General features: G+C 43.2%; 1 protein-coding gene across 4 annotated transcripts in view; it reads left to right on the top strand.

Moving 5' to 3' along the window:
* Positions 1–23,802, top strand: part of reln (reelin) — a 92,673-nt gene that overhangs the window by 4,855 nt on the left and 64,016 nt on the right. For all 4 annotated transcript variants that reach the window (XM_056386800.1, XM_056386798.1, XM_056386799.1 and 1 more), the window contains exon 2: positions 14,900–15,007. In XM_056386800.1, the coding sequence (XP_056242775.1) occupies positions 14,900–15,007 (108 nt within the window). The remainder of the gene's footprint in view (positions 1–14,899; positions 15,008–23,802) is intronic.

The following is a 23,802-nucleotide window of genomic DNA, read 5'->3' as shown; positions in this document are numbered from 1 at the left end:
GTGTTCTGTTGACTGATGCCTGTAGAACAACAAGTCAGCCATGTTAAAGTGAAGGTCACAGACACAAGGCCCTAGTAGAAAAGCAGATATTATCTTATCATACACCAGGTCATATCGGTGAAGCCACACGAAGACGTCATGGAAACACATGGCCCATCTTTGAGCCTTCACAGAAGGTGCTCACAGCCATCTTTGTCTTTAGATCGAGTGCCAAAATGGCATCAGTCTGCTGTGATTTAAGCAGCCCGTTGGATGTCATCATCACCTTCTGCAGCACTTAACCTCTTAGGGGACCGTTAAGGGTCTGCATTCTGACCTCTGACCACTTCTTGTCAGTGCTGCATTACTTGGAGCGCTGTTCCTGCAGAGTGATTAGATTTGGTTGGTGTCCCTACCCTTCCTGTCCAATGGTCTAGTGTTCCTTACCTCTCTGTTCAGCTTAACTGTAGTGTTTTACATTCATCTATTTAAAAGACCAGGAAAACTCTTAAGTATTTCTTACGGTGCAGCAATCATTGGTCAGTGAACCATCAAAGGACTGGCCTAGTTTTCATGCAGACATCGAGTTTAGGGGAGCAGAGGCACAGAAAACGAGGTAAGAGTGAGGAAAGAGTAGAGGGGATCGGGGCTAATGGTTTAATAGGGCTCTCTTGTGAGCAAAGGAAAAGCAACATGCGGATAGAACTAGCACTTTCAAGTGGTCCAAACCCGTGCATTCATTAGCTTCCCAGCTCTTCAGCCTCTCTGCCTCCTGCTGCTTTGTCTGAATAGGTCACTTCACTGAGTAGAGGGAAGTGTGTCAAGTGTATTACTGTTTGTATGGGCTCGCTGGGTGTGTTTGGATGTTCTATCTTCGTGGACATTGAATGATGAACCATTTAAAGAGCATTGTATTCACTGAGATATGCCAGTTTCCTTGATATGAGGGAGCAGATGGGCGAGAAATGAGAATGGATATTCATTGGGAATCTTCCCTTTGTCACACATGCACGCTTGGGCATGCACACAGCACTCAGCTCTTAGTGGGTGATCCATCATGACACAGAGACAGGTCAGATGTTCCACTGGCTAAACACAAATGTTCTGATCAGCGGGCTATTACAATTCTTTGTGACAATGTTACAACAGGATATGACATGATAACATGAACAGGAGGTTGGTATTTTCCTCCTGTCAGGTGCTAAATGACTGTGACAAGTTGTTTTCACAGGAACCTGCTCTTGATATTATAATACACTGTACAAACCTATGACAATGTAATGACACTGCAACAAGCCGACAGTGACAGACATTTTTTCTGTCTCCAACTTTGTATTTTCTCATAAAGAATCATTGAGCTTCAGTAGCTCTGGAGAATTTGAGGCCGTGATAGTTGAGATGGGCCACATGCCACCTATATGCTACATTTATGAAAAATTGATTTACTGCATCAGAGCACGGCGAATCGCCTCAGATACCAGTGACATTGTTAGCCTTTGCCAGGCCAGTGCCAGAATGATGGCAGCATGGTGCCAGGTGTGGTAGAAAGAACTAAAAATGAAGGCAGTGACTGGATCAACGCCAGGCAGAAGTGTGTGCCTGTGCCAGTCTTATCTGGGCAAGCGGCAAGGAGCTCTTACATTTTTTATTTTCAATTTCCTCAACGGGTTCGTTTTCCAGCCAAAACAAGAAAGCTCTTAACAAGCAAATGTGAGTTGTGTTTTCAGTAACTTTCATGAGTGGGCAGACAAGTGGGCGTAAGTATTTTCAGGATGTTGGAGTGTGTGCTTGCCTGTTGGGGGTTTGCCTGATTTGGAGTGCCTCTCTGTTGATAATACAAGCTTGGGTGTGCAGATGCTAGACTCCCGCTGTCCTAGTATGTGCATGCTTGCTGTGTTTCCCTTGTGTCCCTTTTCAGGTGTCTGGAGGTTTAAGTTTTAGACAGCACAAGCAGTAACAGATTCCTCTTCTAGCACAACTTTAGCAACATGTAAACCAGCCAAAATATAGTGACATTATGAGTGTGCCTGAAGCACAAAACATTTGGTTGTGTTCTTCTTGGTTGCTTGCTCTCATTTCTGCTGTTACTGAAGATTAAGTACAATGAGGAATGCTGTATTTCAATCATTGTAAATATATCAGTCTCTATAGTAAACCATAGTGGGAAACAGAACACCAGCTCAAGGAGCCCACACAACATACTCTAGACCCTCAGGGTGAGGATGAATCTCAACCACATTCTACTTGCTGCCTAAGTTTTCCAATAGAAAACACAAGGGACGCACCCTTCCACCATCTATTTAAATAATTTTTTATTGGCACATTAAGTTTCCCCCCTCTCCTCTGCCTCTGCTTCTTTGATGTCTACTTTTAACTCACAAACAGGTTGTAAACATAGTTTTTTTGACTTCTCAGAGAGCTCAAACACCAGGTTTGCATATGACGTTCAGAGCTCTGTTTGTCTATGCAAACTCATGCTAATGTTCTCATCCCAATCTACCTCATAACAATGGGCCAGTGTTCATTGTCCTTAAGGAGTACCAAGTGGCTTTAAGCCGGATTTTGAAAAGTGATGGATCCTTTTTAAATCTGTCTTCCCAGCTCCCTATCCTTCATGCTGGACGTGTTGTTCTCAAGGGGTGGTTTCCCAGCCACTGTTGATTGGCGTGTCAGCTTTGCCGATGGCCTCTTCCTTTTAGAGAATGGAGCTCCTGTTGGAGGATTGTGTACCTCCTCCTCCTTCTTCTCCTCCTCTTGCGCTGGATCCTCCTTCTGGCGACTTCATTGAGAGAGCTGTAATCCCTGCTTGGGGGCCAGTGTGTCGTCTGTGCTGATAGCATTCAGAGGGCCTTGTAGCGCTCCAATGGACCCACTACAGAGGAGGCGGCATGGTGCAACTGGCTGGGTGCTGGGCACACGACGCGTGGCACAGGCGGATTAGCCCCAGCCCTACCCCCCATTCAGCACCAGCCTCTTTCAAACAACCAGACCCACTCTGCCGAGAGAGACACAGCAGGCTGGCAAAGCCAGATTACACATCCGTGCACACACACAAGCTCAAACATATTCCTGCCGAAAGTGGCAGCATGGTTGAGGGGGTTGGTGTTTACAGGCCCCCTGAAAATATTTCATTCCCCTAATGCTCTGTTGTGAAATCCCACATATCAAACCTCATACATCTACCCCCCACAGGTCCATGTGTCATCAGTGAGCTCAAATTCAGGATTAGAACATCCACAGAGATTCTCCCAGTGGACGACAAAAAAGATTAGGTACATTTATCTTGCTTTCTGGGTTTATCGGCAAGATTTCAGAAATGCAAGCTTACCTTTACCTTTCACATATCATGAGTAGTAATTGTCCCTTTGAAATGGGACATCAGTGAACTAGTGACATATTAGATAAACCAAGGAGTACCCAGTGGACCAGTGTGTCTTACACCTCAGTGGATTAAATGTTTGATCGTACCTCGCCTTTCAAGGAAGTTTGTGACTGAAATTCAGAATACTAGAAGTGTAGACTGAAGAATGAATGAGACTTCACCTTCCCACCAAACTACGCTCTGTAAAGACCATCTTCTTCTCTGAATGGCTGATCTCTGTCCTTAGTTTAACTTTTTCCTCAGAAATGAATGTGGAGCTGCGAACATGTCTGTCACTTGGTCTGCAGTGCTTCCTTTCACAGGGACCAAGAATATGAAATGAGAGTAGCTCTTAATCACACCACAGCGAACTGCAAACATACCACACACCAATACAGCCATCTTAGCATAGCCCATTCTCTCTGATCATAAACATCACAATGTCTTTGTCAGTGACTCAACACATTTGTGCAGATGTCACTATGTCATGAAAGCAGAGGAAACTGAGCGATAGAGTCACTGAATGAGTCCTGCTATTGAGTGAAAGCAGAGGTTTGAGGTAGAGGTTACGACAGAGAAGAGATGGGATGAGAGAGGGACGATGGAGGGAGCGTGACAGTGTTAATTACAGCAATGAGTGCATTCTTACCAAGCTGAGCTGGTGTGATTAAGACTAGATGTCAAGGGAAATGCTCCCCATTGATCCACTACCAGTAGAGACCATCTAGTCTTTCATTACTGCAACCAGCTTGTTAATTAGAAATCAATCTTTCCCCTCTGCTCTATGCAGCCCCCTCCACACCACTGTGCTACTCTCTTTCCACCCAAACATTCATATCCAAAAGCTATGGAGGCATGTCAGACTTTGACTAATGTCAGTACTTTTTCACTTAGTTGGCCATAATCTGTAATTTCCACGCCAAAAAAGAGCAGGGAGCGGAGAGCAAAATAGTGAAGCACAATATCCTGCCTTCCTTTCCAGCTCCCAGGACGTCTTTGAGTTCTTTAAAGGATCTGCCAAATTCTTGGACTGCTTTAAATTGAGAACTGAATTTAAATTTAGTAGCTGAATAACAGTCATACTGTTGACTTTCAACTACATATGTGTGCAATTTTTTATTTTTAACTTCAAATCTTTAAATTTATAGGAGACCCATATCACATCAGTTCATTTGTTTTGAATCCATAATGAATCATTGGGATAAGTCAATCTGTTGACACACGTTACATGATTGTGTAATGTACCACTCTTCTGAATGAAAGAGGTGCCATCAGTAAAAAAAACTACTAACAAAAACTTTTGTATTCTACACTGTACCAGATTGTTTTTATTGTTGACCTTTTTATGTCAACATAAAAGTGAGCTGTAATGATGAAAATATTGTGTCAGTGAGAATGAGAGGGGAAGGTGCGCGTGGAAGAGATGCTGAGAAGGACCGGCTGTACGGAGATGTAAAGTGACACTTCCAATTTTCATATTAGAGCCATTATATCTGTGAATGTGGGAACATGGTTGGGACAGCTTACGCCATGTGTGCTCCTGTGTGCACATATGCATGGGAATAAAATAGTACGTGCTAACAGGCAGAGCAGATGTCTGATTTTGCAAAAGGAAAATGTGTCCAGATGTTTCAGGTCAGTAAGAATGGTAAAAAAAAATGTAATGAGAAGAACCCAGAATACTTTCTGGACCTGCTGGATTATAACGTAAACTACTTCAAATGGTCTGATGTGCATACAGACTGTAAATTAAATATTAAATATTAAATAAATATAAATTTAATTCAAACAGCTTGCTACATTTTATTCTAGTTTTTTGTTCCAATTTCAAATAAACAGAAGTTACAGCCCTAGAATCCAGTGAAACCATACTGCTCTTGATAGAAGTCACAGCTGTATTAAGTAAAAAGTCAGTTTTGTTGAAAATCCATGCATACTGTATGTAAGAAAAGATTTTTTGGAATACTCATAACAATTGCTGTCCAACATAAAATGAGCACCACGTCTTTTACTGTTCGCAAAGTTGAAACTGCTCAAAAGTCCAGGTTGATACTCTGATAAAAACTGCAGTTTGAAGTGTCAGCCCATGAGGATGGCTAAGAGGAGGGCAGGTACACCTGGTGCTAACTTACTTACTTATTCTCTTTTATCTCATAAGCCGTGGTGAGCCTGGAATATGCAATGTTGGAAATACAGGGATGGTTATTCATAAAAAAGAAAAACAACAGCAGGACTGTTTTTTGAAAGTGAAAATATTCATATTTTACTGACTTTTTTAGGCTATTTCATCTCAGTTGAAAATAATTCAATAGAAGCACTGTGAGTCATTTGAATTAAACATAGACTTAGTGGCTCCAAGACACTGACATTTAGTAGATTTGGTCCATTTGTGTCTTTTATTACGAGGACAGGTGTATGTTGCGTATCACTAACAACAGCCTTCATCTCGACTAAAACAATGATAGACTAGGCTCCCTCTATAATTTGACTCCAGTAAAGGTGGGCAGGGTTTCGAGCTGTATTCTCCTGTGCTGTATACCTGCCATTTCCTACAGTATATCAGGTTACTAAATTCCATCCAATAACCAATTGGCATTATGCCAAAATGGGTGAAATTTGAAATTTTGGCATTTTTCACAAAAGTGGTAGAAAAACACAACTGAGAAGGAAGGGATCTTTATTGTGTCTTCATGAGACTTTTGGTGCACTTTAGGTTTATGCAGAAAGTGATTAAAGACAGCCAGTTTTGTTGCTCTTTTGATTCCTAATGGACTACATTCAGTGACAAATATTGAGATATTGATTTCAGAAGTTAAGCATCTATGGGTCAAAGAGTAAACAACCTTGCATTACCAAAAGTTTCCTCTCATCTTCCAACTGCAGTATCAACGTGCACTCTGGACAGAACAGAGATTAAATGACATAGATGATTTGGTGCTCACTCATTTGATATTGTATATGATGGCCCATGGGACAAATTTCCAAAACATCAGTGCAGGGAGACTTTGGATGCTTTAAAATCTTAGCGTTTTGTGCTGCAGACCTCACCTGATCGTGTTAGTGTTAGCATTGGACAATTAAGATGTGTCTACCTAAATAATAGCACTGTTGTGAGTGGCTGTTATGCAGTTGTGTTACTGTGAAGAAGCATGCTGATCCCCTCTCTGCTTGCCATGTTAAATAACTGCTTACTTAAGTCAGAATGATGTGGTAATTGAGTGCTTGAGGATTTAAATTGTTTGGATAGGTAGGTTAAAGTGGACAGAAAGGGTGTCACTTGTTGACAAGAGCATCCGTCCCTCCAAATGTCTGTGCAATTCCCTGCTCTTCCTTGTCCAAAGTCTCAAGGCCTTGTTTTGACAGATGCCTTCCGGTCATGGCTCGCTCTGCTGTGAAGCAGTTTGGGGTGGGCTGTTGGGGGTTCTGGGAGGTGGGGGACAGACCAGCTGTGGGAAGGAGATGGAGGTCACACAGGCTAAGTAGCCTGGTGTCCCTGAGAGGGACATAGCAGGCAGTGAGGTTATATAGGCTGTGGCAGGCAGCTTGGCCCTCATTACCCCCTTCCTGGTTCCTATCATGGCAGCTCTCAAAAGAGCAGGTGAGATGGAAAGGGAGTTATGCAACAGTGTTGGTCTATGTCCAATGTCTGCATTTTGTCTGTGTGTACTTTCACAGCTGGCTTACTGGTTGGCCATGTGGGTTTGTATGTTTCTGTGCAAATAGGTTAGCATGTGTTGAGGTGTCTCTTAACACATATGGATAGATGTGTTTTATGTCATTGACCTTACCATAGATTTTTACTGTTATAGTGTGTGTCTGTGGGTTTGTGTCCTGCATCTCTGCTGTGTGTAAAGGAACTGTGGTTTGGCACCTACCCCAGTTTTTGAGGCAGACTGGTGTTTTAGTGTTTTTCTACATTCCTTGGATTTTCTCTCAGGAAGGCTGTGGCAACTTTTCTCCATAACCTGTGTTAGTTGACATTAAGACCGTTTATATTATCTGGGTCATTGTTTTCATGTTAAACACCTTTGCTTTTGATAGTGTGTTTGCATGTTCAGTATGGCTTTGATAAGTGACGGAAATGCTATGCTTGTCAGGCCTGGATGGTTGAAGCCTTTTCTTTGTCTGCAGAACACATGGTGTTGATCATAAGGACAGCTCACACTCCAGTCCTGGCAGTCTCCAAGCGACAGAGGGAAAGAATCATGGTGTTCCTGAACCCTATTACAATATAACCCTTCACAGTAACCACCAATTATGTATCTTGATGAGAAATATTCCTTTAGTATGGAACGTTTTGTAGATGAAATGCCCATTATGTGTTTTTTTAATGTAATTATGCAGGATACTGTTGCTCACAGCTTTAGGTATCTGATTATCTATCTTTTGCTCTTAACACCTATAGTGCTTTTTTACCTTGTCTCCCCTCATCCTATCAAGTTTTCTTCAACACTGATGAAGATGAAGTCCAAATAGCAATAACAGCTTATCAAATCCCATTTAGAGACTCAGAGATCGGTACTTAGATGGGATCCACGTGCTGTTTGAGGCTTCTGTACAATGAGCCTATGAATAATGCTTAAAGCCAAGAGAGATGATTCCCTATCAAAGCCAATCTCAGGTAAAGAGAATAGCCTTTGAGTTGTCACGATGTGATATGCTTCTTCTGAACATACAATGTTCAGTTATAAACTATGAAGAAATGTCCTGTCGTAACTGATTTTGCCCTGTTGATTAGTGGATATGCCCTCCTGCAGGGGTTGTGTCCTTTTTCAAGTCAAATGTCAACCTTTTGCCTCGTAACAAAGAATGAAAAGCATATATAGTGCATTGTGTGCAGAATAATATTATTTGTCGATTACTTGAAGATTATATGCAAATGATGCTACCCCAAAAATCCTAACATAAAGACAGAAAGTGACTTCAGAGCACTGATTTACAAAACTTTCAATTCTTATACTCTGGAGACTTAACAAGCTTAGGAATAGATACACTGAGGCTTCTGTTTTTGAAGAATAACTTAGACACCTGTGCTTCCTCGTGTTCAAGCATGTGACACACAGGCGCATATGAATGTAAACAGACTTGCATACATTGCATCATATAAAAGCAGCACAATGAAGTGTGATTGTGAAGCAGATTATGTGTGAGGAACAGGATGCTTGTGATAGAGCTGCCTCTTCACTCCTGTTTTTCTCCACGGCTGTTGCAGGGGTGAAGCCAAGTTAGGCGGGCAGGAAGGCTTCAGCTCCCCTCCGTGGTAAACAGAGGAGAACCTCAACAAAGCAAATTGGACCCAGAACAAAAACAGGCTGCATGTTATGATCTCTGGCAGTGAGCATGAAAGGACCTGAAAATTAGCCTTAGGAGATAAATTGCTTTCATTCAGCCATTTGCAAAACATTGTGGAGATGTTGTAGTTAAGCAGACCTGTAGAAGCTCAGTGGCTGATAGGTTGTCTGTGATCTCGTGTTTCACAGCGGCAGATGGCAGTGCCAGCAGGCCAGGATGGTGCCAGAAGGTTACGCAATGGAATGATGCCTCTAAGACCTGACTAGAACACCACATGACACATATATGTGCAGAAACTCACTTCCCACACCATCTTCTCAAATTGTCGAGATGCATTCATACTTGTGTGATTCAGTTTGTCTGCAAATTCCTGAACTTGTGGGCAGTCTAAAAGACCAGCCTTTCCTTCCCTTACCATAGTAAATAGTGACCTATCCTTCATGGTGTCATGCTCAGGTGACTGACAGTTTGAACCATTTCAGGAAGCTCAGAGTGAAGTGGCACCCCAGCACTGGCATGACCACGGAAACAGATGGAACTATAGCTTCCCCATGGTCTGGCCTCCATTTCCTGGTCCTCTCTGGGGCACGTGTGTGTCTGCCAGTGGGATATGGGTCAGATGGTCGGCTATCTTTATCCAGATTGTTGCCAGGAAAACCTCCATCCATTTGGAAACAAAAAGGGCGTCCTCCTGGTTCACTGGGGAAAAAATGGGGAATTCATTGATAATCTGTTCTGTTACACTGTCTCTTTTTTCTTGTCTTGCACTAATTACTTTTGTGACTTTTTAGCTTGTTCTACCTTAGGCTGTGATTGTGGTGCTGGGCAGACTCTGATATTCTCTGTCTATGGTATAACTGAGTGGCAGCGAATCAAATCTTGTCAGGCCCTCCTACTGTAGCCACGTCTTTCCAGTCCTAGGTACATTCTAAATGTTTTTCTGAGACTTGTGTAGGTACAGTAAAGGTTTTGGATGTAGGTGTGGTGAAAGCTGGTGGGTGTATTTGTACACAAAGAGCAGAAAGGAGCTGTTCAGACCATGCCAACCACACGGAGACTTCAGTGCAAGTGGACTAAGCTGTACTGTAAATCAGGTCTTCTCTCATAGCTCACAGACTTCCTGTCCAGCTCCAGCCTAATCCCTCAACGTGCTGTTTTCTAAGAATGAGCTCATGCCACCAAGCGTTGCCAACCACAGTCCACGACCATTCTTTGCTACACCATAAGGAGACATTACCATTGCTTTAAGGATGCCATTGGGCCCTGTTTTTCAGGTTCTTAACATGATTACTGACCCAGCATACAGTGAGCCATTCACATTAGTTCAGAATTTCCAACATGAGCAGCACTTTGGTCTGTTTTTCACTGGTTCTCCTTTTTGAGGAATTGGCCAAAACCATATATCAATCATGGCTGCTCCCACACTGCTTGTACTTTAAAGAAAGAAAGAAACAACCAGAAAATAGAGATTCTCTTTCTACCCATAGATGCATTCATTTCTAAAGGCATCAGCACACCTCTTTGGGACTAGTTGAAAACGTACTGCAGGATCTTATAAACTTTTAAAGATCTATTCACTGTCTTATTCCAGTACCTTGTTTGTCCTGTGTTGGGGATGCTTTTACAGCATTTAAGATGCACTCAGGTAATACCAGGAGCTAATGCAATCCCGTTGTTCTTCTTGATTGCCAGGTGGTCAGAAGAAGTCAGGGGAAATCCTAGCTGAAATATTAACTGAACAAATGTAAAGTTGGTGAGACAAAACAAGGGACATAATATTCTGCGCATGAATGAACTTGGATGGAAAACAGACGTTCTGATTTACTGGCAGTTATTCGGGATCTTATTTTTGCAGAATAGATTGTCACAAAAGATTAATTTTCCATTACTGATTAGTCTTCACTGTGTGTGTTCTGTGTATGTGCTTGAGCTCTGAGAGACTTGACAGCGAAGCCAATATTGTATTTGTGAATGTGTGTTTTGTTGCATTGTGTGGTATGCTCATACTTTGTGCCTTAACATTCCTCCTGGTGGATCGAGAGAAGTGAAGAAAGCCCCCGGCCCATCAATAGTTGAGTAGGAGCACGGTTGTGTCTCTGTAATGAGGCATACCACATCGCATCATTAATATTACATGCTGGCTTAGGGCCAAGGGATGTGCTATGTGTTCAAGTATGAGCGTGTGCATGTGGGTATGAGTGTTCTGTGTACAGCGTAATGAGTGTTTTGTAAAACTTAAGCTTAGGTGCACTTGCAGGAAGTCCAGTTTGAGTAACAGATTAATGCGCTTAAGGGTTTATCAGCAGAAAACTCTGCAGCGGTTTGTAATACTCACAGACAGGATTTTACAACTCTGACAAGTTATCACAGTGGCAACTATGTTACCGTGTTGCAACAATTGCAAAGTAAAGAGCAGAAATACTGCGGTCATGTTACAAAGTTATCCTCCTGTAATGCATGTTTGCATGTCTTTGATTGGCCTTGTCGGACGAGAGCCTAGCTCAACTTTTTTGCCGAATGACCGTGCATTGTTTTGGCAGAGACACCCACCTAAGTTGGTCTGAACCTTACTCTGCCACCACCCAACCCAGCCCCTATTTCTAAACTGGTAATCGAAACTGAAACAAATATGATACATTTCCACAAAATTAAAGTATATATTTGTATGTTTTTGCATGTGTGCACATGTTTGTTAAGAGTGCATTCTATTTGTTATTAAAAAAACAAGCCTTTACTGCACTTTTATAAAGCTTTATCTGTGCTAGTCTAACACCTGGTTTGTTTACAAATGAACAAATCACACACAAGTGCACGTTTGTGCGCACACACACACTCACACACAAAACCTTGTAATGTGTTAGATGAGAGTGTTGGTTTTAAAGTTCACCCCCATTCCCGCCTCATCCCCCTTGGCCAAGTGAACAGTACTGAGAAATGAGGTATGGACAAGAATGTTAAAGGCTACCATCAAAGGCTGCCAGCCTCCTCCTTTAGATCTGTGTGTGTGTGTGTGTGTGTGTGTGTGTGTGTGTGTGTGTGTGTGTGTGTGTGTGTGTGTGTGTGTGTGTGTGTGTGTGTGTGTGTGTGTGTGTGTGTGTGTGTGTGTGTGTGTGTGTGTTCGTGTTCGTGTTCGTGTTCGTGTGTGTGTGTGTGTGTGTGTGTGTGTGTGTGTGTGTTCGTGTTCGTGTTCGTGTTCGTGTGTGTGTGTGTGTGTGTGTGTGTCCGTGTGTGGGAGAGAGAGTTTGTTAGGTGTGTTTGCGTGAAGTACCCCCACAGGTGATTGGATCTTATCTCATCTGATCTCATCTGATTGGCTCATCCGTCCACAGGCGAGTGAGAGAGGGGTGTTAGAGGCCTGTCTAAATAATTTAGATCTTGCATTTGTATTGATCAGGTAGCGCTGCTCTCCATGGGCCACTCCACTACTCCCTGTCTCTCCATCCTTCTTCGCCCCTGTTCTTTTTTTTTTCGATTGTAACCTTGTGCCCCCAGCTTTGCCTCCTCTCCACTCTCGCTACCCCCAACCTCCACATCAAACAGAGTGCGGGTACGCTGCTGCGAGGGAGCAGAAAATGCATGAGAAGGGAGTAGATGGGGAAAGTGCAGGAGAGAGCATTTTTTACCATGATTTCTGAAATGGGAGTGAGGCTGAGCGAGAGAGACTGGAAGAAAGGTGTAAGCGGTGGATAAAGAAAGAAATAGCATGGTGAAGGCAGAAAAAATCCTTTGTGTGTGTGTGTGTGTGTGTGTGTGTGTGTGTGTGTGTGTGTGTGTGTGTGTGTGTGTGTGTGTAGCCCATATGCAAGTATCTGTGGAGAGTAATGGAGTGTGTGTAACCTTGGTGATGCAGGTCAGTGGAAATGCAGAAATGAGCGTATTGTGTGTACTACATTAAACCTGGTACATCACTTCATTAAATACTGCATCATACCATGGCCTTGGATCAATACAGCATAATGTAAACACTGATAACATGTCTCACCACACTCTGGAATGGATTTGTAGAGTACGTAATGTATTCTGTTAAGCAAAAATAGCACAAAAGAGGAGCACACACATACACAATATGAACATGGTAATTGCTTGTTTGAATGAGAAGGCCTTTCCCCTGCATTCTGTGGGTATTGCGGTGCAAGAGGTGCACTGCGCAACATGGATTGAATATGATAATGCTTCTGTTGCCAAGCAAAATATCTCTTTCTCACAATACGGCTTCTTGTACACACTGTACCGCTGATAGAATTTGGCAGTGCAGCTCACAGCTGACAAGTAAAAGAAAGAGTACAGAGAAATTACTTGTTGCTCCTACAGTGTTTTTTTAGAGCCATTCATACAAAAGAGAAACATCTTCGGTATTTAATTCTCTAATGATACCGAAACTAGGTCTATGTTTCAATTGTAGAATATTGTGAATGGACTAGAAGTGACTACAAGCAGCTTCCTCTTTTGATTGGTTGATATTAAGTAACTTACATTTTTCATGTTAGTCAATTAAGATGAAGCTATTGAGGGTAGAGAGTGTACTATTCTTTGACTTATGTTAGTGTGACTCTCTCTATCTCAGATATAGAAGCCAAACACATACTGTACTTGATGCATTTTACCATGTTCCACTTTGTGTTTTGGAAATGTGCAAATTTTCAATCTGCAACTGAAAGAAAAAGCATGTACTACAGAGTTTTATCGAAGTGTGAACTGTGTGTTTGGACCCTTGAACTGAAGTGGGCAGATTAGCATTAACAAGCATATAATTTACAGTTGTATACTGTAGTGAAATACAACATTAGTGCTATAGCTGGATTTTTGTATTAACCCTCTGACAGGAGAAGAGAGGAGGAAATATCTGGATATAATAAAGAGAGTTGTGGGATGAATTATTGAGGCTTTGATATGGAGGAGAGCTGGGCTTAACTGTGCTCTTAAGACAGGGTGTAGCACATCCAATATACGCAGACACATGCAGAACACACACTTTCAGACACACAGAAATGCCGGGCGCCGTATGGGAGGACTTGTTAATGGAGTCACCCAGACAGACAGACAGACAGGGAGACAGGGAGACTGGGCCACACAGGAGTCTGCTCTGCCCAGATTTCCACATCGAAACACACCAAGCCCAGAAGAATGAACGCCCCAAGACCAAACTGACATGTTGCTATTGTTACTAAAAACACACCAGCGCCACGGGTGTCTCCTCCTTTTCCCATCCAGTTTTCCCCCAAAAGCGGGGGGGATTCCAGGGTCAGGATATAACAATGCCTCCATATTTCCCAAATGCAAAGCGTTTTATTCCTCAATGTGTAAAAGTGTATTTTTTGAGAGTGTGTTTTCCTTTGAGCTGTGGACTGTTCCCCTGTGCTCTGATCTGTCTGGCTGGAAACAGTCCAGTGGCTGAGCTCTTTTCCTCCGGTGGTGTAGCTGGCTCTGTGGTCCCGTCACTCAGGGTCTTTGTTTACTGGGTGGATCAATAGTTAACTTGCTGCTGGATACACTAAGCTGTAGATCTGTTGAGCTGGATAATAGACTGGCAGTTTTCTCTTCTTCCGCTGTTTGTGGTGACCTGTGATGAAGAGAGGCTTAACAAGGCTATCAGGGTTACAGCCAATTAGCTCATCACTCTCTTCTAATATGGTTGTCAATAGGGACGGGCTTTGATTAAAGCACTGTGATTTGTTCAGGATGAGTTAGATTACATTTTGAAGCTGTTGGTTGTGAGACAGACAGCACTGTGATGTTATCATATTGTTTTCTTTTCAGTTCAACTACTTTAAATGCGACTCGAGCCCCCATTAGCAGGCACTTTTATTGTGGACCTGTGTGTGTGTGTATTTCTGTGTGTGTGAGGTATGGCTGCTTTTGCTTTAACACCTGCCTGCACATCTTTGCACTTTCCGCTCCTCTCAGGGCATTTAGTGTCATCGGCTTCCCAGTTAATGGTCACTTTACATTTCCGTTTGTTAACACCTGAGCTCTGTGCTCATTAGCAGCAGGACCTTAGGGATCTTTATGCAGTTGTGTGTATACAGTTCCAGACTTCCTGTCCACACGCATGTACATCACACTGACTAATTATCTGCACAGCCTGCAAGTGAAGTGTGAAAAAAACATGAAAAGATAATATATTATATTTCATAAGTTACATGTATGGAACAATTTCTGTTTTGCTTTGGTGCTATGTAACATAACCAATTGTTTGTGGAATTGCAGTAATACACAGCTTGAAAGTGACACCCATGTTAAATCTCCTCCTTTTTTCTCTCTCTTCAGTAACCATCTCTACCAGTGTATCCTTTGATGGTCTGCTGGTGACCGGCCTCTACACCTCCACACCAGTCCAGTCAGCTCCCATCCCTGCCCCAGCTGCTTTTGGCTTTGGTAAGTCTTCATGTGATACCACTGTAGGCTGTTTAGAGCGGCTTCCTCACCAATGCTCCCCGTGCCAATACAAGCTCCATTTTAAATGCTCAACTTAGCTCTGCCTTTTAGAACAAACAAACCATCAGAAACTCTAAAATAGTAACTCAGTGCTGGGACCATGGGGTATAACAGTGAGCACAACCCAGCTCAGAGATCCACATCCGTTCCCAGAACGAGTTTAAGACCACTTCCCCACTCCCATTGTGACAGGCTGTGATGGATGAGGAGCGGGGATGATGTGACATTGGGGTTAGCCAGATGGATTTTCATTGATGTTTGAGAGAAGAGAAACAGAAAACTGAATGTGAAATGAGGAAAAGACATTGGACAGTAAAGCTGATAATACATGAGAGGCTTCAGAGAGAAAAAGCCAACCTTCAAATAACAATGAAGAACATACACTATTGCCAATAAAGTTGGAATAATTTTGTTTTCAGACACAATCCTCTGTTTATTCCTATTTAAAAGCATCAGTAATCACTTTTGACCAGGTGCAATGATTACATTATGTGTCCCAATTACCCAGGTGAAATGAAATAAATCACATTGTCACAATTATATAATGGAAAGAAGTAAAAAATATTTTATTCCAACTTTATGAGCAACTGTGTATTAATGGTCAGCAGGTCACCAGGTCAGCTGGTCGAGTATTGAGTTGCAGGAAAGGTTGAATGGTCCAGTTGAAAATCATAGCCATTTGGTCTACTTAAAACATATCTTCACAATGGTGAAATATTATTTATAGAGATAAAGATTTTTGGAAATAATTTAGGAAATGAGGGTACTGTTTCATTTTACTGTTTGCTGTAAAATAATCTGCAGACTATTGATGATATATTAGGATTCTAGTTGTCAAATCCCAATTTTCTTAACATTATCAGCATTTTGTCTTTGCACTGTCTGCATGTGTAGCTGTGTTGTATCTAAATTTACTCCTATCTATGAATTTACTGTGTGCTTCACCTTTCCATATGCTGCAAAATATAAAATATAAATGAATAATATTAGTTAGTTTTAAAAAATATTTTTACAATGAAGTCTAATTTCACAGTGGTTGCAACTGAATTAAAGTTAAGTGTGACCCATCTATGGACACACAATGAGGATTTTTAGACTCAGATGAAGTTTGTGCGGATGGAGCCCCTGTGTGAAGGGGTGGGGGTTCTCTAGGGGCAATGGACCAGCCATAAAGAACTCCTTAGAGAACAGGGCTACTGGCCTAGAACTGCTGCCCAGCGGGCTCACTTATCCTGACTAACTCCACTGTTCTTCAGACGCTGACTTCACCCCAGCCACGGCAGCTCTTCACTCTTGGCAGCGCTGTTTACTGGGGAGGCATCCAAGCAAGGATTGCGTCACCTTTGCTTCACTCTCATTAATGTGAAAAGTTTTAAGGGAAGGGCTGCACAGACTGATAGGCAGCAGCTTGTGGAACTGTGGGTTTCCGCATGGTGTGTGTTTAAATAAGTCTGCAAAGCCTTCCGTTACAGTGTGTGTAATCTGCTAAGCAGCGATGCTGTCCAGGTCCAATCACTCAGTCAGTCCTCAGCTGAAGAGCTCTCTGCACTCTGCCTCTCTGCTCTGATTCTCCTGCATCCTCTCCCAGGGCCTCAGGACTTCATGGAGCAATGAGCACACACAGATTCAATGTTGTCAACAGAAGGATGATTTATTACTGCCACCATGGTCCTCTTCTTCGTGTGCAAAGTGGGACTGCTGTCTGAATTACAGTTAAATTTTTCCTTTACTTCATTTGTCAGCACAATTATTAGGTAGATGGGATTTTTATGAGGAACTCTTCATAACCTAGTGTCGGCAGCCTGACTGGCCTGCAGACCACGCTCTATGGCAGGGTGTCACGTCTGGGGATTGAAGGCTCTTCAGCCTCGGGAGGCCTGAAGAGGGATGCTCCCAGAGAGGGGGAGCTCCATCAGTGAGCTCATGGAAACCCGGTGACATTGCTGTGCATAAGAAAGCCAGTGTTTGAACAAAATGCTTTGAAGATAATGCAGTGGAAAAATAATGGAATGAGACGCCACTTGATGTCTATTGTTGTGACAGATATTAAAGGATCTGTGAGGAGGAAGAGGGTCATGCAACTCCACAAGGGAGTTTTATGAGCCTGATGTTTAGTGTAGAGTATCTCAGATAGGGTGTGGCTCTAATCCCCCTCAATGGAGGCATATAGGGGACACAGATACACATGGTTAACAAAATGCACACACACACACACACACACACACACACACACACACACACACACACACACTTAGAATTCATTAAAGAAACCCACTCTCACTCAAGAGCACACACACTCACTCCAGCTGTGTACAGCTGTTGGCACGGCGACTGGCTGGGTGAACATGTGGTTGACAGATGTATCAGTGCTGGAACCAACATGAACTCCAGCACGGAAGAATGAAACCTCACTGCACCGTCACCACATGATTGCACACACAGGGAGAAGATCAGTGGTAAATTAAGATTGCTGAATGTTTTTGAAATTTGAAATCACAAGATAATGTTAAGCAAGAGAAGAGGGTAGACTGTTTTGTTAGTAGAGTTTTTTATTTTTTGGGGAGTTGATGTTGCAGAAAAAGAGGCTAAGAGAGAGAGACAGATGCACATATAGGGAGAAGGAATGGTTTAAAACAGAGAAAAATTAAGATGGAATAAACAGATAAAGGCAGGGACCTGTGGAGCCAGAGAGGTTAGTGTTTGTACACTTTGTAACGGGGATGTCTAGTGGTTGGTGTGGTCAGAGCTGTGGCAGCGAGCAGACGGAATGACTGCACGCCTGCCTCTAAAGAGAGAATTCCCCTTGGCCTTCCGTGTCACCCTTCACTGCTTTTTATGGAAAATTCATAAAACCAGTGCATGTACATGTGCATGACCACACTGCATGCAAATACACATGCTCTATCACTAGTCGTCTACTTTCTCTGTCTTATGTGTTTTTCTTGTTTTGGTCTGTCATATGCACTAATGTAGACACCCTCGCACGAACACCCTCACAGACACCATGGTGTGGAGACGAAGAGAAGTGAGCATTTTATTGGCTGACACGCTTTCTGAATAACAATGCACTTCACACTACATTTGTAATAAAAATGTGAAGGGACTGACTTTTTTACTGCGACGTCAGAACTTAACACCCACTCATTGTCGAATTAGCTGAAGTGTGATGGAGCAATTGGGGCAGACTGAGGAGTACCGTATTTTTGGCTTCTGGGCTAAACTGCTGCTCCAGTTGCCCAAGGCTCATTCCTCCTCTGCCTAAAGGCAGGAGGTTCCCCACTAGCCACCGGGTGGCTAACCACAGACCTTTATGATGCTGTAATTGCTTTGCTATGTCTAGTGCAGAATCAGACAAACTGGAGCTAAAAACAATGTTATGTTTGGGAGCCATGCCCACTTGATGGAGGGAGAACACAGGAGTGTAAATTGACTGTGGTTTTCGTAAATGTGCCCATAAGGGGCCTGATAAACTAGTCTGGCCCAGGAACAGGTGCAACAATGATTCTGTTTCAAGGTGCCAGGCACTGGCAGGAAAGACTCAACATGTCATTTTGCTTTACATAGTCACAATATACAGTTAATGGACGGGGTAGAGTGTGTAAAGTGATTCATTTCATTCTATTGTGTAGTAGAGTTTGACAACCTAATTACTCATTAGACACCATAGCAGATGTTTTACAGTGAAACTTATAAACGCTACGTTTGCATGTGTGTGTGTAACTTGTGTGGAGGGGATGTCTATACACACTGCCAGAAAAGCAACATGAGTCTGGACTGACTCAGCTGCTGGAGATTTCCAACTGCTTCGTGTTTTTCCCTCCTTTGACTTTTATTCCATCAAGAGCTCTTTCTTTCCATTCCAGCCTCTTGGCTTTCTGAAAGGAACTCACACCACGTTGCAACTGCTGTCTACAAAGATTTTACGATGCAAAACAATGACTTATATACAATATCATAATTTTGATTTACTTGGCTCGTGTACACAAAAGAACAGTTTACTGTTGTATGTTGCGCAGCAATGATGATGTGATGTATTGGACCTCGCAGGCCAGAGCCTGGATGGAAAGAAACATGTCACATATGGTCAGATTTGTAATGCTCCTCTAATTGGCAAAATGTTTCCCATCACATCATTATCCATTCAAACACAAAGACAGAAAATGTGTTCGTTCTAAGTGTCTTCAGCTAAGTTGTAATTATGATGATGAACAAAAGGCACTTAAAAGGAGGAGAGAGCTTTGAAAATAGACAGGAGAGGAAAATGGATAGGCAAAAATGCCAACATGGGGCTGACAAAGTGTTTGAGATTAAGGGAATGAATGTGAGTGGAGAGTGAGAGGAGAAAATTAGAGGAAGTGTGCATGAAAAATGGCAAATAGGGACCAATGAAAGGGAGACAGTACGCTGATATAAGGACAGGGAAGCAGAGAAAGAAGATGAGAGGATGGCGTTCCATCACTCCCTCTGACGGAGTGGCTGATTGGTGTTGCCGTGCCAATGCTGAGCTGCTGAGAAAGTGGTCATTGATGGATGGCTCGTTTGCAGGGTGATGTTTATTTTGTCGTTAATTTGCATATTTGTATGTATTTGTAGTGTGGTTGGCTTCTGCTAGCAAGGATCAGTCCCCATCTCAATATGATGGATCTGGCCGTCTGACAAAATGGACAGCTTAGTGACAGGGACATCCAGCCGACACTCTGTCCCCATGACGGATGGGCTCATGCTAACACACAGCCAGATTAGAGATGAAATCCTGCTGCACCTTGACCTGTGGAGGAGGGGCTAGGAAGGTTGTGCAGCCAAAAGTGTAATCATGCCATACACACATTGAACAGGACTCGTGCCGAAAACGGAAACATATAGAAATACACAATAATGAATGGCCTTTCTTTCATATTATGCGCAATTATACATTCAAATCCAGATATCCACACACTCATCCATCTCAAGGCTGAAGGTCGGCTGTCTGCGCCCTCTTGCCACCAAGCCAGATTGAATGTCAGCCAGAATGTCAGACTATGAGAGATGGCAGCTCATCATGTCAGTATTTACAGAGACACACTGCTTCCTACTGAACAAAGCCTTGTTTTGGAACCTCTGTGTTTTCTCAAACACAGTACTAACAGTCCCAGGAGAGCACAAGTGTGCTTCCGCATACCCCCTCCATCAATGGGATGAAGAAAAACCGAGGAGGAGATACTGTGTAGGGAGAGATGCAGCATAAAGAGGAATGATATAGAGAAAGGGTGGTGCAGGGAGGAGAAAAGGGGCAAGGGAAGAGGTTCCCATGGGGAGAGAAGCTGTCAGTCCCTAGGAGACTTCAAACGCACTACAGCCCTGTGATCAGCCTGCTCCCTGGCTCTCGGCTGACAGCTCCCTGACTGCGCCGCTTAGACTCCTTCATACACACACACACACACACACACACACACACACACACACACACAGATACACATATACACACTCATACACTCTTGCTTGCTACCATAAGAGCTCTCACACTCACTGACTTATCCACTCATACCACAACATATTCAAATTCCATTGACATACACACTCTCATGCTGATTCTCACACTTAGGATGTGCATCGGTGACACATTTGTGCTGACATCCCTCCTTACAATAACCTTGAACACTGCCAAAGTTCCCCTGTTGCAACTCTTTTCAAGGGCACTGCTCAGTCCCAAACTGTTGCTCCTGAACTGTTGGCTGAATAGAGGCAAGGTGGTGTTTGTGATGGTGGTGATGTTAATAATGATGATGATGACTTATCTAAGCCATTACTCCTTTCCTGCTCAGGGCTGAGGCACCCAGAGACAGATCCCTCCCGATGATGAATTCATTAGTGCAGAAGATGAAATGAGTTGTCAGGGGCAGGGTTATGTATGCGAGGTGATTTGTGTTCTCTGCAGCACAGTGTTGGATCAGACTTGAGATCAGCTGGGTCGGCTTGCTGTAAATCTCCCATCTTTGCTGGCACAGGACTTCCCCACCCCTCTCGCCCACCCCGGGCTGAGCCTCTGTTCTTTCCCTCCCGTCGCCCAACATGTCCTCCCCCCACTGATCTCACACTGACTGGCGGCTGCTAACAGGTGGCTAAACATTTGGGTGCTCTCAGAGTCCGGAGGAATGCTTGGGTGATTATGCATCATAAGTCATGTAGCTTCTTTCCATGTGCACAGCCTCTTTAGAAGTGAAAAGCAACCCCACCTTCAAAGAATTCAAACAGAATACAGCATAATCCATTATTAATTTAAGACCCACATCAGACTCTGGTGCATTAGTGCTGACCATACGTAGCAACAGCATAGGTCTTGCCCTTTTGCCTCTCAGGTGCAGTAGACCTGCTGGAGCACTGCTGCTGGGAATTTACTGGTTCACTTAATGTACACTAGCTCTCTTGGAAAACATAGTCCTTTCTTTGAACTCCCACGGCGTCACTAGGTGTGCTTACATTTGTATGTGTATGTAGTGTTCAGTATGCGCGTCTCTGTTCATGCATGTGTGCATCGATTTGTGTCTCTGAGTGAAGGTGTGCATGGGCGTGTGTGTTTCTATTTTCCTTTTTTGAGAGCACACAAAAATTCGTATGCACATGCTGAGCATGCTTTTTCCTTTTTTTCACTGTACTTTTTGCATCCATATATATGGTAAAAAAGGTCCAGGGTGACACAGAGAGCAGAAATAGGAGAGAGCTGGACTGACTGTGATAGAGATTTCAAAGTGGTGTGTGAGCTGTTGGGCAGTTTTATTTTTTATTTTTATTTATTTTTTTATCCTGCAGGAGAGAGCAGCAGGCGTAGGCTGTTTCTCCCATGTGTGGTCTCTCTTGAGCAGAGCAATGTTATTTTCTGCCATGCAGAGAGGTTGGTTACATGCCAGAGAGAACGGGAGAGAAGAGAGAAATAAAGATAGAATAAAGACAGAGAGAGCTTTGACTCAAAGACTGCTCAGTTTGACACATTTCTGTGAACACTAGTGGGTTTGCATCATTTCAACACAGAGGCAAGCTGACTTTGAAATTTATCTTTGTTGTGTTGTGATATAAAACTCCTTATTCTCTATACCTCTGCATGCACCTTGCAAGTGTGTGGGCATCTGTGGGTTTGGTGTGCAAACTGAGAGAGAGTGATTTTACAAAGTCTTCTCCACAAGGTGCACGCCATCGAGGCTGCACTCTGAGGTCTATTCGTTTTTAAAGTTCCGTTACAGAGAGTATTAGAGACAGCGGAAGTGCTCTCTCTGACTCCTTGAGATGAGGATGCTTAGTGCTTGGTTCTTCTGGTCTCTCCCTGTAAGGCCCAACTGGATCTGGTCTTGTACCCTCTAAAAGCCTCAGAGAAGAATAGAAATGCTCCAATGCCTCGCCCATTTTCTTTTACATTATATACAATTTATCTGTGAGCAACTCACCCAGATCCAATCTGACCCATATTTTGGCAGCGAAAATAGTTGGTGACCTTCTCTGTGTTTCGCCCTCCTTACGAGAGCCAGGCTGTTGCCGTGATTAGTTCACTGCCTCCCAGCACTCCTCTGTCAGACCAGGCTCAGGTCCAGCCTCCTCCGTAAACACATTTAGATACACACACATGCTGTACGTCCACATGCATGGAAATGCAGCACAGACGCCATGCCTTGCTTTACCATGGCTTCCACTGGCTCCTCACCTGTCGCCCCAGGTCTCTGTCTCTCATACTCAACATGTGTGTGTGACAGAGCCTGCGAGACCGCGGCCTCACCAGTTTGTTTGTTTGCTGCATTGACGGGTGGGGAGCAGGGACGTGGGTGCAAGAAATTAGCACAAGTCAAATCAGATTAATTAATCCCCAGCTCAAACTATTAGCCGAGGAGTCGTGTTGAATTAAAAATCAAATTAGCCCTGGCGCCTGCCGGTAAAGCTGTGGTGTGTGCCTGCCAAGCTACAATGACACACACCCACAGAAGGCAGGCGCTCATGGGCTAGACTGACGGATGGACGCATGGGGATGGATGGATGGATGGATGGATGGATGGATGGAAGAAGTGGGTGCTCAAGGACTTGAGGGGTGGGGGAAGGGGAGTTTAGTGACTTTGCCACCCAGTGTGGTAAGCTTCTCCTGGGGCACGGAGCTGGCTGTCTTCCACTGGGTGCTGCTCAACAGGCCTCACACCACTAGCACTCAGCAGGCTTGGCTGTGTCGCTCCAATTAGGCCTTTAAGCAACACTTCACCCTGATAGTTTATATAACACACACACACACACACACACACACACACACACACACACACACCGTGACTCACGGTCGGTGAGCCTCGGACTGAAACCAGTTTTAAACAGGCCCCTGTTTCTCTTTTTGACTCATAAAAACTTGAAGGGAAAGGGAAATTCAGTTTTTATTTTATATATATATATATATATATATATATATATATATATATATACACTGCTCAACAAAATTAAGGGAACACTTAAAACACACATCGGATCTTGATGAATGAATTATTCAAGTTGAAAATCTTTACTGATGTACATTGTATAAGTTTTTGAGAACCAATTGACGAAACAACACACACACACACGTATATGTAATATATGTAAGTGTGTATTTTTTCCTATGAGTAATAATAACATTGTGATCACAGAAATTCATTTCTGAATTCTGAGAACGTGGGAACATCACTAAGAAGAAGTAAAACCTGGCAAGAAACATCAAATGTCTGATGATCAAACAGGTTTCAGTCAAACTCATTTTG

The sequence above is a fragment of the Seriola aureovittata genome, chromosome 10, assembly GCF_021018895.1.
Source record: "Seriola aureovittata isolate HTS-2021-v1 ecotype China chromosome 10, ASM2101889v1, whole genome shotgun sequence".
Lineage (NCBI taxonomy): Eukaryota > Metazoa > Chordata > Actinopteri > Carangiformes > Carangidae > Seriola > Seriola aureovittata.
The sequence above is the reverse complement of the archived record's forward strand: the minus strand, read 5'-3'. Positions and strand labels throughout refer to the sequence as shown.